General features: G+C 40.8%; 1 protein-coding gene across 1 annotated transcript in view; it reads right to left on the reverse strand.

The window, feature by feature from the left end:
* NKAIN2 (sodium/potassium transporting ATPase interacting 2) overlaps positions 1-15994 on the reverse strand; it is a 1176020-nt gene extending 1160026 nt beyond the window's left edge. The window contains exon 1 of the mRNA XM_070795835.1: positions 15724-15994. Within this exon, the coding sequence (XP_070651936.1) occupies positions 15724-15777 (54 nt within the window). The 5' untranslated portion in view covers positions 15778-15994. The remainder of the gene's footprint in view (positions 1-15723) is intronic.
* Between the last annotated feature and the right edge of the window lie 2453 nt (positions 15995-18447).

Raw genomic sequence — 18447 nt, forward strand, 5'->3', positions numbered from 1 at the left:
ATGTCTGTCATCTCTCCTACTAACCACATTCCTCCCACCTTTTCTATTATCTTCCTTCTGCTCGACCCACCTTCTTGTTCTCCAGTGTCCACAATGAGAATCCAGTAACCTAACTAACCCTTCCAATCTGACATTGATTTTTTTTTCCACCCAAGCCTATAGTTGGTCAGACATTCTATTCTCACAGACAGCTAGAGCTGTCACAGACCCTCAGTTTTGTTTAGTCTAAGGACAAGGAAACTTCCATTTTCTGTGCTTCCATTCCAATTCTTAGAAAGTTGGGTCATGACAGAGACATACCTGGTTCCCCTATAGATGCACATCCCTCTGTTTCACCAAGACCTCTGATCAATTTAACAATCAATTTATTGCTGCTTTGCCCTCATATTCCCCACAGAGCTTGCCCCAAACTTCACCCTTACTCTCATATCATGTTGCTTCTTATTCTACTACGGGGAACTGGGCCAATCAGCTTGATAATTAACATCTAGAGAGATACAAATCCTATCCTTTAAGGCTTAAACTCCTTCCCAAAGTACGCAAGTCCATCCACAAACTGCAGCCCTGCCCCTTCCATTCCCTGCTTTGCCTCCCATTTCCCCTCAACTTGCCAGCATGTCAAACTCCTCATCGTCTGATGTGCTGACCCTTTCTTTCTCACCTTTTTGCTACTATCATTCTTCCTCCTGGGATTCTGTTTCCTCTAGTCTATAGTTATGAAAATTTTACTATCATACACCAGCCCTTCATACCTTCTGAGATCGTCCTATGAGAAGAAAACTTACAGCTTTCACCAAATCTTCTCAGGACTTAATTCTTACTTCTCTTATAGCAGTTATCATTCCGTGTTATTTTGTAGGGATCTACACTACCATTAGTTTCAGAAATCATATCATTTAATATCTTTAACAGAGGTCCAACTTTTTTTCTAAAACCCAAATCCACTCTCGGTTTCTGTCTTATATTACAAACACATATATATGTACTTACATATGTGTGTATATATCTTAACAATATATAGTTGTATATATCATACATACATATATGTCTTCAAATGTTCCTGAATTCAAAGTATCTGAATTAATATTACTTATAAGCAATCAACTATACTTTTGAAGAGGAACTAAAGCACCTTTTGATGGGGATCAAAGAGGAGAGTGAAAAAGCTGGCTTAAAAGTCAACATTCTAAAAACTAAGATCATGGCATCCAGTCCCATCACTTCATGGCAAAAAAAGGGGAAAAACTGGAGACAGTGACAGATTTTATTTTCTTAGTCTCCAAAATCACTGCAGATGGTGACTGCAGCCATGAAGTTAAAAGAATCTTGCTCCTTGGAAGGAAAGTTATGATAAACCTAAAAAGCAAAGACATTACTTTGCCAACAAAGGTCCATATAGTCAAAGCTATGGTTTTTCCAGTAGTCATTATGGATGTGAGAGTTGGGCCATAAAGAAAGCTGAGCACCAAAGAACTGATGCTTTCAAACTGTGGTGCTGGGAAAGACTCATGACAGTCCCTTGAACAGCAGGGAGATCAAACCAATCAATCCTAATATTCAGGAAATCAACCCTGAATATTCATTGGAAGGATTGATGCTGAAGCTAACGCTCCAACACTTTGGCCACTTGATGCAAAGAGCAGATTCATTGGAAAAGACTCTGATGCTGAGAAAGATTGAGGGCAGGAGGAGAAAGGGGCAACAGAAGATGAGATGTTTGAATGGCATCGACTCAATGGACGTAAGTCTGAGCAAACTCAGAGAGATGGTGAAGGACAAAGAAGCCTGGTGTGCTGCAGTCCATGGGGTCGCAGAGTTGGACACAATTTAGCAATTGAACAACAACGAATACTTGAATTAAAAAAGAAAGATGAAAGGAACAAAAGAAAGAGAGAAAGAAAGAGAGCGTTACTAAGTAGAAGCTCTTAATGAAATGGTAGCTATCCCTTGACCAAAAAAAGAAAATAAATAAAAGAAACAAAAATTTATCAGGAGTTTGTCATCTATGCTTCATCAATTCAGTTAAGAAATCTGTGCATCTCCTTTAGGTGCCTGGGTATTTTTCTAGTTAGAGAGTTCATAGTTTTAACAGATTCTCAAAAGTGTTCATGATACACAAAATGTTAAAAACTACTATTCCACAGATGTGAAATATAAAAACAGAATTAACTGTGTTTTTTCCCACAGAAACTGTACTTTTTCTAATCTTCAGAATATCTAAATAATATTGTCTCAAGTTGCATTAAGTAAAACTAGGCAATATGAACTTAAACTATATGAATTCATTTTCAAAAAATGATCTATAATGGCCCAGTTTACATCAACATGTACTTTTTACCAACAATGAACGGATTTACCATTGGCTTAAATGTGGTCTTTACAGCACATAATGAACTGAGAACATTAAAACATTTTAACTATTATCATATTCAGTAAGTTGGATGTCTTAGGAAACTAATAAATGATAAGGATCAGATTGCAACTTAAAATAATCTAGATATTAAAACCACTAGATATTAATCATGGAGAAGGCAATGGCACCCCACTCCAGTACTCTTGCCTGGAAAATCCCATGGGTGGAGGAGCCTGGTAGGCTGCAGTCCATGGGGTCGTTAAGAGTCAAACACAGCTGAGTGACTTCACTTTCACTTTTCACTTTCATGCATTGGAAAAGGAAATGGCAACCTGCTCCAGTACTCTTGCCTAAAGAATCCCAGGGATGGGGGAGCCTGGTGGCCTGCCATCTATGGGATTGCACAGAGTCGGACACGACTGAAGCGACTTAGCAGCAGCAGCAGCATCAGATATTAATCAATTTATGACAGAAGCACAGCTTAACATTGCTATCAGTTAGATCATGTCCAATTGTGAAAAGGGTAGAGAAACAATTTATTCAGCACATGTCTTTATGCTCTTCATGTGTGGCCATTTCACAAATCCTACTTAATAAAGCTGATTTGATAATCCCTTAATTTCTTTCGATTATTCATTCATTCATTCATTATTTTTAAATGATCATAACTGGAATACAGTGTTGCAGGTCAAGAATCAACTGTAGGTTGATTCCTGGAGTTTTACTTGGTCTTCTCCATCATGCAACAACCCAGGGCAGGGCTCTGAGCTCATTTGGCTCTCTGCACATGACTGGTAATGGTCCATCTAAGGGCTGCATTCAAACACATCAGAAAGACTTTCAGAGAGACATATTTTGTAAAAGGAGGTATTTAGTGTTGCCAAATTATTTTTCAACCCCCAAAGTTCACATTCCATCTAGGTAAAGATTACTGTGTTTATGACTTTGCTAACATTTCTCATCCATCTATTGCCCTTAAAGTTCAATATGTAACATTTTTATTCACATAAGAAAAGATTAAATTAAAAATGGGCCTAACAGCAACAAACAACAACAAAACTATTTTGTATGTAAACTCTGCATCAAACTGCCATACAAATCTCCAAAAAAGTTCATTAGGATTTATTTCTCTCAATTTATGAGAAAAGTTAAGATTTTAGGTCACAGTGATTCTTAAGAAAACCGTAGAGTCAAAGTAGGTGCAGTAACAGAGACATCATTATCTCATTCTCAAGAAGACAAAGTGAAAACCAACAGGTTTCCCCTAAGGATTAAAATAAAAGAGGCACATAATTAAAGGTCACCAAACACTGCTGTTAACAAGATCAACATTTACTAAACATAAACTGAACTTATGCCACTTCCCTGATTTTAAAGGCAGCTTTTTTGAACAAAAGCAAACTTATTCTGAGACAGCCCATAAAACGGTAATCTGGGAAAACACTGTCCCATAGATCTTAAGAGCCTATGGAACTTCCCAGGAAGAGAAAAAAACAGAAATATGGTCTGGAGAAAATTAATTAATGAATTCACAGTCAACTTTACAGACTTTATCAGACTGTCCTTTAAAATATATATCATCATAAGTAGTATCGCATGCTTCTGAACTCCGAGACTTTCAAGAGCCAGACACTCTCCCCTTCCCCTGCCCCCAGCTCCTCCGCACCCCATGGAAGAAAGTGGAAAACCTTCAAGACCAGGCCAAAAGAGAAGCAAAACTTAGGTTCAAAAATGCTATTAAACAACCATATTTTAATTGTCACCTTTTGATTCAATAAAATGGAACCACATTTTGTGATCATGATCACACTAAGATCATGGCATCTGGTGCCGTCACTTCATGGCAAATAGATGGGGAAACAGTGAGGACAGTGACAGACTTTATTTTGGGGGGCTCCAAAATCACTGCATATGGGGACTGTAGCCATGAAATTGAAAGACGCTTGCTCATTGGAAGAAAAGTTATGATCAACTCAGACAACATATTAAAAAGCAGAGACATTACTTTGCCAAAAAAGGTCTGTCTAGTCAAAGCTATGGTTTTTCCAGTAGTCATGTATGGATGTGAGAGTTGGACTATAAAGAAAGCTGAGCACCAAAAAATTGATGCTTTTGAACTGTGGTGTTGGAGAAGACTCTTGAGAATCCCTTGGACTGCAAGGAGATCCAACCAGTCCATTCTAAAGGAAATCAGTCCTGAATGTTCATTGGAAGGACTGATGCTGAAGCTGAAACTCCAATACTTTGACCACTCGATGCGAAGAACTGACTCATTTGAAAAGACCCTGTTGCTGGGAAAGATTGAAGGCAGGAGGAGAAGGGGACGACAGAGGATGAGATGGTTGGATGGCATCACCGACTCAATGGACATGAGTCTGAGTAAACTCCAGGAATTGGTGATGGACAGGGAGGTCTGGTGTGCTGCAGTCCATGAGGTCACAAAGAGTCGGACATGAGTAAATGACTGAACTGAACCAACACTTTGTGAAAGATGGGCAAAATGAAACATAATTACTTGCTGTTGGTAAGGGTAAAGAATACATAATACTATAATGCTATATACAGCTCCTATATTTTAGAATATCACAAGTTATAAAGGTAGTATCATCAAATTTGTGAGCAAGCTTTATCAAAAAAAGAAAGAAGGAAAAAAAAAGACCCAGGCATATACTCTGAGAAAACCATAATTCAAAAAGATATATGTACCCCAATGTTCATTGCAGCGCTATTCACAATAGCCAGGACACGGAAACTACCAATAAGTCCATCGACAGATGAATGGATAAAGAAGTTGTGTATATAAATACAATGGACTATTACTTGGCCATAAAAAGGAACAAATTTGAGGCAGTTCTAGTGAGGAAGATGAACCTAGAGCCTGTTTACAGACAGAAGTAAATCACAAAGAGAAAAACAAATATCATACGTTAATGCATATATATGGAATCTAGAAAATCGGTACTGACGAACCTATTTGTAGGGCAGGAGTAGCGACAGAGACGTAAAGAACTCATGGACACAGAGAGTGAAGGAGAAGGTGGGATGAATTGAGAGAGTAGCACTGAAACATATACATCACCATACATAAAACAGGGAGCCAGCAGAAATTTGCTGTATGAGACAGGGAGCTCAAACTGGGGCTCTGTGACAACCTAGAGGGGTGCAAGGTGGCAGCAAGGTTCAAGAGGGAGGGACATAATATATCTATAGCTGATTCACACTGTTGTAGGGCAGAAAGCAACACAGCATTGTAAAGCAATTTTCCTCCCCCTAAAAATAATTTTTTTAAAAATACCCAAAAGTTAGAGTTCTTTATATACCAACTGTGTATTAACAAATCTACAATAGCTTCTAAATCCTTCAAATATGCAGCTCCCTCACGGCTCCCAGAAACCAGAGTTAAACACATGTATAGACCCTAATCTCCTCTCTGTACCTCAGACTAATCAAGTGGAGCAAATATGTAGCTGAAGGATACACCATCTCTGATCCCCATTTTACAGATTAAGAGAATTAGGTCTGAATCACCGTGTCCCTGGGGATGAGTTATAACTTCCAGGAGCAAGCTGTCTCCCACCACTGCAAGCTCTGTGACAAAGGAGGTACTAAACCAAGGCAGAAGGAAGATTCCTTGACTAGAGGCTGGGACCAGAGAAGGCAGCCCACCATCAGGCTTGAATGTTCTCTGTCCCTGGGGCCTGTAGAACTCCTCCCCACTTTTGTTTCTCAGTAGCATCAGAGATTGTCCTTTAAAAAAAAATACTCTGAAGACCAGTTTTGTATATCTCCTATGGCTAGAAGAGGGTCATATGAATTCCCTACCATGGAACATGGCAGATACAACCCTGACCGGCCATCATTTGACACATAGCTGTCAGTTAAAGGATTTGAAATGCCTCCTTGTTCTGTTGTCCAATTAGCACTTTACGGAGGTACACAAAGACTTCTGTTAGCAGGAGAGATTTGATTCCTCCATTCCAAACCAAGACCCATTTGTTTTCAAAGAATACAGCATTGTTGGGGGGTTTTAAATGCATGACTGTTTTCGAGTGTATGCACTGATCAGAAAACAAAAGTCAGTATGAGGACTCTTCACCACCCGGCCTGCAAACATTTAGGGCATGATGCTGGAAGAGGGAGTGTGGTTTTAGCTGTAGGATATGGTTTTAGCTGTAGGATACTCCTCCTCAGCCATGGCTTCTAAAAGAAAGTGCTTCTGCAGAGGTGCTCTCCCAGGCATTCTCAAGCTCCAGACATCCTTGAAACTGCCCACCTGGCATCCTCCTGGCAGCAACACCAGGTGGATTTGACTGAATTTCAAAGTTAAGGGCTGTGATTTTAGTTACCAAAATATAACTTCAAGCAGAACAAATAAAACATATTAAAAAAAAAAAAAAGGCAAGCAGCTGAAAGCAAAGGTCCCTTCCATTTATTCATACTTTAACTATGGAATAATAATACTTGCTACTCTTAAATATCTTTATGTATTATTCTTTGGGAGATACCTTCTTCCAAAGTTAAGAGTTTCCATACCAAATTTTTAGCCATCAAGGATTGTTTAGATAATACTTTAATATTATTAACTTTTAGATTGCATCATGAGCCTAGAGCAATATTCACTGATACATGTTCCTGAGAAGACTAGTTCCATGCAAGATTAATAGAGGATATGAGAAAAAGCGTTCCTTGGTTTGTTGCAAACACTTTGTGTTCAAAGACTTGACGGGAATTAAGCTCAGGTTTCTTTAGTCCTGGACTTCTAGAAGCTGCAGAAACACTAGCACGAATCACGAGCCTTAGGATGTAGGAGAGAGGATGATGACTCTAGAGCCCCATGATGTATTTAATCTCACAGCTCATGTTCAGGGAGTATTTGATTTTGCAGGATTAGCACCCACAGAATGCAGTTTTCAAAATGCTGCCTGACCAAGCAGAATGCAGACTGGCTTCTGAAATCTAGGTTTAATTCTTAATGAACACTTAGAGTAGGTATATCACACACACAAGTATATTGTTTATCTATTTCAAGTCATTTGCCTCTACGATTGTAATCCTTATCCATATACTCCCTCCTAAAAATGATGAGCAGATGTTAAAAAAAAAAAGTTTCTACAAAAGAAAAAAAAAACAACAACAACTAATTTTTGCAACTAGGGCCACTGGTCAAATGATGCATAGGCACCTCTACAACTATTCCCAGTCTCACTGGATGAACAGCTCTTAAAGTTTAAACTAGGAAGAACGACAAAGATTTTCTAGGCATCAGACGTAACACAGCAATGAAGCCTCACATGTGTGAAGCTCTTTCATGCAAACTTTCAGCACATTTTCTCAGATGCTCCTAAGCATTCTGTAGGGTAAATGGGTCAGGAATTATTTGCCCCACTTTTCAAAGGAGGAAACAGCACCAGGAATATAAATGGCTTGAGCAAAGTCACACTTATTTACTTGTCCTGTACAGACACCCGAGACAGGGTATAGAAAACATGTGCCTTCTCACTAAGTCCAGTGCTTTCCCAGCATATTCCGTCCTCTCTCTCCCAGGCCTGTGCTTAGCACAGTGAGAAGCTATTCCAGAAATTCAGACCGTGGGGCGAGATTGGCAAAGAGAAGCAGTTGAATGGACCAATTCCGCTCCAGCATTACTAGGCATAGAGGGTACAGACCAGAGGCACTAAGTCTCTTTCAGATTTTTCCTCTCTTCATTGCAAAGACACAAATGCTGTGAAAAGAACCTCCTTTCCCCTTATTTAAATTTCTGAAAAGGACTAAGCTAGAAGTCAGAAACAATCACACTTGATCCTGAAGAAAAGTTTTCTTTCCTGTCTGTAACAGGAAAAAGGAAGAAATGAGTTAATTATCTAGTTGGGTTGAAGAATTTTCAAAACAGGTTCAGGCACTCCTGCAACACCATTAAGTAAAGACCTAAGTTCTAGGCCAGTAATTCTCAAAGTCTGACCTGTAGTGTCACCTTGGAGTCTTCAGAAAAGCAAATTTAAGAATCAGAAACACTGGGGTGGGCCTACTGACGCGTGGGAAAAGCCCTGAAGGTGAATTTGAGGTACACTCAAGTCCCAGAATTTTCTATGATATTCAATGCAGTACATATTTTAAATAACCTATTACTTGGAGTTATTATTTCCAATAAAAATAATTTTAATGAATAGCCCCACCAATAATGGTCTAGAAGGACTTAGGATTTGAGACACATTAAAATATATATAAACAACAGGCAAATAATATTACCTTGCATTAACCATTCATCTGGCACTGGTTTCAAAAAGAACAGGAATTTGAGAAAAATGAATACATTTCTTCTTCCCATGGAATTGTTTTAGACGTATTTATTTGGCCGCACTGGGTCTTAGTGGTGGCATGTAGGTCTAGCTCCCTGACCAGGGATTGAACCTGGACCCCCTGCATAGGGAGCTCGGAGTCTTAGCCACTGGACCACCAGGGAAGTAGTCCCCCATGGAATTGTTTTTAAACATACCTATCAAAGTGTCCACATCCGCAGTGGCCAGAAATGCAGAGCAGCTATAACACTTTTTAATCTACTTTTGAACAACGACAGAAATACAGCCTTACTATGAGAAGTTATTTCTCTAGGGGAGAACTATAAGTGTGTTTTGCAGTGTTAGGACACATTCAAAATCTCGGAGGGACAATCAGGTGTACTGACTCTGCAGGGACACCCTCTCCGGTTCTCTAGTCCACACACTGGCAGTTGCAAGTTGTGAAACCCCAAGTCCACCTGGTCCAGCCAGGTGTGGACAAGGACCTGGCCTCAAGCCTCTTCTCCCAGCCTGCTGAGTCTCACATTGATTACAGTGTTGACAGGAAATCAGTAGGTGGATAATATGGCCTTTGTTAGTAAAACAAATGTAAGCTACTGATACGGTTTCATGCACCCTGGTGTACGTAGATGCGTCTGTGTAATGTATACAGCGGCACAACCTTCATCAGGCTTAAAGTCATGTTAGACTTGACTTTGAATCCAAGCTCTACCACTTACTAAGGGGGTGACTTAAGTTGCCTGAACTTTCAGAACCTGTTTGCTTTTCTTTACAGAGGGGATATTAATATCTATTACCTACCACACAGAATTAATGGAAAGGAATCAATGAAAAAAAGCACACTTTTTTTTTAGCATTAGAAGTTCAGAAGTTTAGCATTTAGCCAGAAAGAGCTTCCAATAAATAGTAACCATTTTTATTATTTTTATAGTGTTTTACAAAGCTGGAATTTGAAAGCATAACAAATTATAAAAAAGAATGTTTTTTTCAAAGTGCACATAACAGTTAGTTTACTTGTAAACTGTTCAAAAAAGAGTTTTTATGGGGTTCAAAGTTTGCATGTAGGATCCAAAGTCATTTAAAAGGCAAAAACTATTAGCATTTGGGACTTCCCTGGTGGTCCAGTGGTTAAGACTCTGTGCTTCCACTGCAGGGGGGCATAGGTTCAAACCCTGATTGGGGAACTAAGATCCCCAATGCTTCCCGGTGTGGCATATATATATATGCATTAGATATGAAGGCAATGGCACCCCACTCCAGTACTCTTGCCTGGAGAATCCCATGGACTGAGGAGCCTGGTGGGCTACAGTCCATGGGGTCGTGAAGAGTTGGACATGACTGAGTGACTTCCATTTCACTTTTCACTTTCATGCACTGGAGAAGGAAATGGCAACCCACTCCAGTGTTCTTGCCTGGAGAATCCCAGGGACGGGGGAGCCTGGTGGGCTGCTGTCTCTGGGGTTGGACAGAGTCAGACATGACTGAAGCGACTTAGCAGCAGCAGCAGCAGCAGCAGCATTAGATGTCACTCCATTCCTATTCCAGGTTGGAAAAAAAGCCTATAGCTTGTGTTAGATCAAATGTTATAACCAGTTCTATCAGACAAAAGTACCCATTTTAAACTAACCAAAAAAAAAAAAAAAAAAGGAAAACACTGATTTCAGGAAGATGAAGAAAATATGCCATTTAAATTGTAAAGACTTTCAAATCTAAACACACCTGAGATATTAAAATAAGAGAAAACAAGTTTATAAATTTTACTTCCCACACTAATCTGGAGAAATATAAGGATATACTTTTATCTTATGCTTTCATCATTTTTAAATGTCCTTCAATTTCCTAGAGTTGGTACAAGCAAATGTTTTCATACACTTCTATTTCTATCCCATAGAAATGATGTAGGCATAAATACAGAGCTTCTAGAATTGTTATGTGGAAAAAAACATAGATGCATCATATCTTGATGGCCTATCTATTTTAGTATGTTTAAAATAAACAATAATCAAGTTCTAAGGGGAAAAAGGGAACCAAAATTGAAAGAGCTTACTATATAGGTGAAATAACAGAACTGAAGTCATTCTTCTGTGTGTGTTTGGGTTCTGATATTTGTGTGTTACAAGGCACAGAAATAGGGAAGCAATTATTAGCAACAGTAATTTCAAATCTATTTTTGGAAAAATTACACTGAGTTACTTGAAATTCTACTAAATAACTGACATAAATTCTTGAAATTTTAGTGAAACCCACAGGTAATGGACAGCTGGCTCTCATTTCACACAAGGCACTGGAGGGTCAGAGGCAAGATCCATGGAGGGGCGGGGTCCTGGGACCAATTTCCTGCAAATACCAAGGTTCAACTTACAGAAAAGTATTTAATGATACCACAATTTTAATATTTGCTATTTTTAGTATAAACACAGAAGTGTTAAAACGTGTTTATGTCTCAGATTTTATTTCTGTCAAGTACACATATGCACAGAAAAGAAACAGACCAAGAAATACAGACCTCCTGTTTTAAGAAGCCCCTGGCTGCCACTCTGAAATTCTTGACTGGGCAAGTAGAGGATCTGACCCCAAACCAAAGCAGCATCAAAGGAAAAAGCTGGTGGAATGCCCATCTGCATATCTGGGCCATTGCCCACATATGGGCCCCCAGCCAGATGACTCTGGCATCCTGTGCACGGGATGCTTCCCATGCAAGCCTTTATTTGAGAAAGAAGGCAAAACAGCTCTGCAGAGATCGGTTCTATGCAACTTTGGGTGTATGAGAAAAGAAGCTGCCCTTGGTCTGTGAACCAAGAAACAGAGCTGGGCACTGGGAGAAGTTTCTACATCTTTTTTTTTTTTTTTTTCCTAGTCAATGTTAGAGCAGAGTGATGCTCAATAACAATGGAAGAGTGAATTAAAGAGAGAGACACACATGATGATGTCAGGGGGTAAACACAGAAAACATTTAAAAGAAAGAAATTTATTGTTATTTTACAACCTAGCAAACTCTCAACGTATTCTTCCATCATAAGTTTCTGAAATGTTATGTGGATATTGTTAGTCTTCTCCATGAATCAGATCAGTTAATGACCTCAAGATTTTATTACCAATGGCATTTAACTCTAAAATTTTAAATTCCCGGAGAGAGAGAAAGTTGTGACAGATAACATTCTACACTTTCAGAGAACTTTCAAATTTATCATATGTACCTAGGAAAATCAGAAGATTCTACCTGCACTTTTCAAGTCACTTCATGTCAATGCTTTATTTTGTTTTAAGTAACTAAAGAACTTGTAACTATAAACACTGCATAAAATCACGATTGACGCCACTGAAGTACTCCATAATTATGATAAAATTGTTTATATTTAGTCCATCTAAGCACTCAAGGCCTTCTCCATAAATGTGTAACTCCGAAAAGCTTAGCAACTATGCAGTAGAAAGCAAATGATCATTCTTAATTGTTTCAAACCTGCTTCTCCACGCAGCTACACACACGTGTACTAATCTAATTGTTAGTTGCACCTGTTCCAAGTTAGCAGTACTTCATAGAGCAAATGGCAAGAATGGCATTTTCAAGTGTTAATCTGTTCAGTGTAAATTTGTACTTTCTTTCAGAAGTTTATGACACATAGGCTTTGCATCATATAGGAGTCTGAGGTACAAAAATGTGGGCGGTCTAGAATTTCCTTACTTGAAAGCAAAGCTGTCTTTTCAAACTAAAATAAACTATGCTCCTCCAGATTAGAGCTGATTTTTCACTGAGAAATATCTGAGATATCTGAGTGTTTTTTCAACATTTGCATAAAGTACTTTTTGATTCAACCAAACACTGAAGAAAAACAGCAGAAACTCTTTCACAAACTGCTGAAAGCTGTAAAGAAGAAGTTAGATTGTTCTTGTCCTGTACAACCATAACCATCCTGCAAAAGCACTGATGCTTTTTGTAACTATCTAACATCTTCAGTTTCTGAGCATTAAGGCCAGAAATGATTAAAAAAAAAATTACCTTCTTCAGATTATGAGCTTAGACTCTGGATTCTGCAAATGCAGCAAATCTGTTTCCAGCGTTCACACCCCCTTTTCATAAGAATCACCCTAAAATCTGAAGCTGGAGTAATCATACAGCTCAAAGATTTTAATGAATGATATATACAGATACGTTTTTCGTAAAATGGAAGTTTTGTACTAAATTTCTATAGCGTGAGATTCTAATTTCTTGTCTTATGAACTGATTTCCTGATTTTTCAAAGAAGATATGTTTATCCAAACTTGTCTGCCAAATATAAAATTAAATGCACATTTAGCATAATTAAAAACAAAGATACTGAATCCTGACAGGTAAATTTCTCTGCACCCTTTGTCTCTGTCCTTCACTTGTTAAAGGATCAGAACACTGTGTATACACTCTGATAACATACTGATAAATGAGGTTCTCATCTCCCACTAAGTTGAGTTGCAAGTTTATGTAGACATACATATTCCTTAAAGTCTAGTTAAAATACACTCTACTTACAGAATGGGAGTCAAATGTTTCTAGAAAGTTAATAGTTACTTAACTAAGAAACTTAATCAAGTTTCTATCTGAAACAATTTTGGGCTTCAATTAATTTTAATAAGTCTAAAATTTTCTGCAGAGCTACAAAAAAGCCCAAATGTTACTACAACAGACACTAAACACTTCAGGTGTAAACAAAACTTGGTGAACTGTTGTGTCAAACAATGTTACATTCTGGAAATCTGGCTATATATAAAACAAACTTTACTCATAATAGCTCATAGATACATAAAGTTTTCAAAAATCTATCAAGAACAAAGGAAACATAAGCACCCACCTACTGTGTGTGTGCACATGCTGCTGGCCCCCAGGTGCATGTTCTCCCAGTATTTTGCCACTATTTGCAAAAGAATTATTTTATTTAAAATTAAATACTATATTTCTAAGAGGCAACAATTAACAGGAATCTCTGGAGTCCTTTAAGAGTCATAATTTCACCCTATCAAACCAACCGGATGTTCTTCGTCCTTTGTTTTTCTCTTCTGTATTTGCATTAACATGGCTGCTAATTATATTAGTCTGGTGGCACATAAAGTCTGGATGGGAAAAAAATCACAAGATTCTTATAGAGCTTAAATACCTCTTAGGATTCAAACGTATACCTGCTTAAACACTTTTATATCGCAGCTACTTCTATATTGTTAGAAAACTTAGCTTTGATTCCGAATTTCTGTTTCATAAGGGATGTAGCACTTTCCAATACACCACTGCATATACACATGCACATAAATAATTGCAGGCGCACACACACACACACACACACACGCACACACACACACACACCCCTTTAGCCATATTATGCTACTTTGTATATTTAGCTTCCCATTTGTATATTTGTGTTTTTCTGAAACTGTTTAAGTTCTGGAAAAGTTTGTATTCATCACACAAAGTGCCATATAGATCGAATGCCTACATTTACCATAATAAAGCCTAAATGTTGCTAAACCACATTTTTAGAATTCAAAATTGAAAAGAGCATAAAAACGCTCTTACCCACCCACTCATTCTCACAGCTTCATATGCTTTTACACAGTGAATCAGCAAATGTATTCTTTTCTGAATCATATATGAACTTAAGAATGTTTTGAAAATGTTTATACAGTTTGGCATACTTGGCCTTACTGGTAGTTTACCAAAGTAAGCTCTCTAGTTGTTCTGATCAGCTTTATCATTAACAGTAAAACCTTTAATGCATAACTTAATTGAACATGTGGTACAGAAAAATAAACTGTTTTACAAGTAACTAAGAAAATGTAACATTCTTAAAATTATAGTTCCATCTTCTTCTTCTTACAACCCAGTGCATAAGTAATTCACAGAGCAAAATATACATCATCAAGATAACTTTCCTGGGGAATAAAAACATCCTTGAGATAATATACAAACACTTCTTCAGCTAATATTAAAGAAAACAACCACCACCACTCATGAGCTTCATGACAACTGATAAACAATGAAGAACACATCAGTTTCAATAGCAAATCCTTACTCTTTTGATTATTGAGTGGGCTCTCAGAAATCTCCAGTCTTGTAGTCCTTTTAGCCTTTATGAAACAATTGTTGGAAATGTGAATGGCTATTTCAGATTAATTTATACTTTCCAAGGAAAGCTGTTGGTAACAGGAGTAAGCAAGTACCTCCTACCTCAAATTAACTGGTAAAAGTGGTTTATTTTTCACCTCTAAACTATCCTCAACTCCTCCTTCTATTGCCCTTAAGGAATTTAAATTCAGAGACATGACGTTTTCCTTTATTGGCTCCTTGCCTCTTTGCAACTGTACAACATTCCTCAAGAAGTATATATAATTCTCCATCCCACTGGATCAGACAACGCTATCTATTTCAGAAGCAATTACATACACAATGTAAGATACAACATTTTTTCTTAGAATTGTTTGTATCAATAATAAGTGTGATTTCACGGCTACTGGTTCAGTCCATAGCAATGCTGTTGCTCACCTAAGTATTTCTCTTCAATCTACATACTTTGAAAACTCGGTGTGTCCTGTAGATCAGACTGCTGTAAGGATACCATCTGCACTACAAAATGGTTTGTTAGAGCCTTATACTTTTTACACAATATATTTCTTGAAAAACAATACACGTCGATGAAGAAACAAAGATACTGCAAAAATTAGAGAAGAAAAGTAAAAAAATATATATATATATATTTCTGTTTTAACACCTGTATAGTAAATTACATGTGACTATCATGTTGTTAACATTAATAGGAACGCAAAGCATAAAAGAACAAGAGCTACCTCTTGCTTTGCTTAAAGAAATTAAAGACAAGTTTAACCCGAACCTGCCAAACTGTCTTCAGAAGAAAAGACATAGGTGGGGGCGGAAAGCTTCACCTCTCTCGTACCCCGTAGCGCATTCCCCTGAAAGCATTTTAAACATAGGCAATATATCTGTCACCTTTTCTTTTTTCTTCTATTCTAATCAACGGCAGACCTTTTACTGCACTCCCCTGCCCACTATCTCAATGGCACGTTACAGAATAAGAGGACCCAAGTGTCACTTACCAGTTGCATGCCACAGATAAAGATAAGCGTGCACCTGCCACTGCAATAACCCATGGTTTCCGAGACCCCTGCCACAGCCAGACTGTCCCACGTCGGCCACCGTCGAGCCCCCACTTTATCCAATCAGATCGCGGGGAAGGACGGGCAAACCTGCCGAGGGCTCGGGGGCTCCGGGCTGCTGCTGCCAGCGTCCTGGGAAGTGACAGGCATTAGGACCTGCTGGCGCGGCGGCGGCGGTGGCGGCGGCAGCTCCAGCCGCGCCCGCCACACATACCTTCACTCGCTCGGTGCACACGCCGCGCCGCGGGCAGCGCCGCCCGCGGAGACGCGCCCGGGGCCCGCAGGGGCAGCAGCGGCAGCCTCGCAGCGCCGCCGCGCCCTCGGGCATCTGGCCGCGAAGTTTCGCCCCCGCCGCTCCCCGCGCCGGCTCGCCCCGCGCCCCCCCCCCCCCCCCCAGCGCGGCCGCCGCCCGACGCGCGCTCGCCCCGCGCTCTCCGCGCGCCGGCTCCGGGGGCGGCAGAAGCGCGTGCGGGGCGCTGCCCACCTCCCTGCGCCGCCCGCGGCTCCTCCGCGCCCGCGCTGCGGGGCCCGGCGGGCGGGGGGCGGAGCGCGGGCCGGGCGGGGGCGTCCGGGCTTCGCGGTCCCGGGCGGCGGCGGCTGCAGCGCGCCGTGATGCGGGGTCCGCGCCGCGTCCTGCAGCGGCGCTGCCCCTCCCTTCGCCCAGATGTGTTAATCCTCCTACAACAAATCCTTCAACCTGCGCCCCGCCGCCCCCTCGCAGAACGTCGACTTCTTGCAGTCCGGCCGGGGCTACCGTCGAGGGGACTGTTGGCGGCCGCGGCAATGGGGACGCTGGGGTCCGCGGGGCGGAGAGTCCGAGTGGCCTGTCCGGAGCTTGCTGGGCTGGTGTCGGTCCTGCTCCCGCAACCGAGCCCGGAGCACTGCGCGCGAGTCAGCCGCTCGTGTGCGTGTGTCTGTGTTTGGGGAAAAGGGGACGAAGAGGAAGGTTAGGGACGGAGGACGAGTGATGAAATAGTGCACCCTGGCATCCCGGCCGTCCGGAGAGCCCGCGTGGCAGAAGGCTCGGAGGAGAAGGGACGCCGCGGTTGCCGACGCGCTACTAGCTGCGCCCGGCACCCGGCTCCCGGCTCCCAAGGATCTGCAGGGGCCGGAGCGTGGAGAGTTACGGAACAGACCCTGCGCCGGAAAAGGCACCGGGTTGCTTCTGGAGTTGTGGGAAAACTGGGAACTGGGGTGGGTTGGGGGTGGGGGGCGCTTAGGGACGCAGTGAGTTCCCGTAGCTGCTTCAGACGTTTGTTTTCACTCGAGAAATGAGAGGATCTGAGACAGTTTCCGCACTCAAGTATTTTAGCCTCAGGGGCCGTCCGGACTGGATGTGGATTCCCGGAGGTGGATGCGCCAGTCCCGGGTCTGGAACGCCGGCCCAAAGCTGTGCCTCTGCTTCTTTAACCTGCGGAGAGACCCGCTTCGGAGCCCGCTGCTGCCACCTGCGGGTGGAGAGCTGAAGAACAGCGAAGCTGGCTGGTCCAGGTGGCGTCCCCAGGGGCTTGGGTGTCCGGATCCAAGGGTAGTTTGTTTTTTTTTAATAGTCCTGAGATACTTGTTAAAGCATTCCTACCTTTCCCAGGAAATGAAGGTGTGGTGTAGAGATCCGCTGAGGTACTGAGTCGTTGGGATGAAGAAAAGAGAATGGTTTAAAAAATTTAAATAGCACGTGACTTCCCACATCCCCTGAGAGTAAGACTGTTGAAAGCATATAAAGCAAAGAGCTTTCCCTAGCAAATGAAATTTGGCCCTACTGATAAAATAGTATTGTGTAGGATAATTTTATGCTGGGAACCACAAATACGGATCCCAAATGATTATTTCCTTTGAAGAAATATGACATATCAGAATGACGAAATAAAAAGAAATTGAATAGGGCATAGGGACCCTAGTCCCAGAAGCCTGGAACTGATTGTCAGTTAGAGACAGCCAAAAAGATATTTGATTTTTTATATTTATAGAGCATGAGTATTTTGTTACTATACTGAAACGCCTACTTTTAATTACCCTACTTATAAATAAACTTTTCTCTGCAATGTGTCTTTCAACGTTTAATTAAATTATCAGAGCCCAATATGTGCCCTTTCCCATGGAAGGGCCTAGCAAGCACAACACTTGGTGAAACTGAAGCCAGAGGTATTTGGTGGAAAATGTTTCTTTCAGCTGTTACTCTGTCTTTATACACAGTTTAGATGACCAGTAGAGGCTGGGAATGTAGGTATTTTGTAGGTAGGTATTGCCAAGCAAAAAGAAAACTGTAAATTAATACTCACTAATGCTTGAAAAGCAGAGACATTACTTTGCCAACAAAGGTCTGTCTAGTCAAGGCTGTGCTTTTTCCAGTGGTCATGTATGGATGTGAGAGTTGGACTGTGAAGAAAGCTGAGCACCGAAGAATTAATGCTTTTGAACTGTGGTGTTGGAGAAGACTCTTGAGAATCCCTTGGACTTCAAGGAGATCCAACCAGTCCATTCTAAAGGAGATCAGTCCTGAATGTTCATTGGAAAGACTGATGCTAAAGCTGAAACTCCAGTACTTTGGCCACCTCATGCAAAGAGTTGACTCATTGGAAAAAACCTCTGATGCTGGGAATTGGGGGCAGGAGGAGAACGGGAGGACAGAGGATGAGATGGCTGGATAGCATCATCAACTCAATG

Source organism: Bos indicus, chromosome 9 (genome assembly GCF_029378745.1).
Source record: "Bos indicus isolate NIAB-ARS_2022 breed Sahiwal x Tharparkar chromosome 9, NIAB-ARS_B.indTharparkar_mat_pri_1.0, whole genome shotgun sequence".
In the NCBI taxonomy this organism is placed as follows: Eukaryota; Metazoa; Chordata; class Mammalia; order Artiodactyla; family Bovidae; genus Bos; species Bos indicus.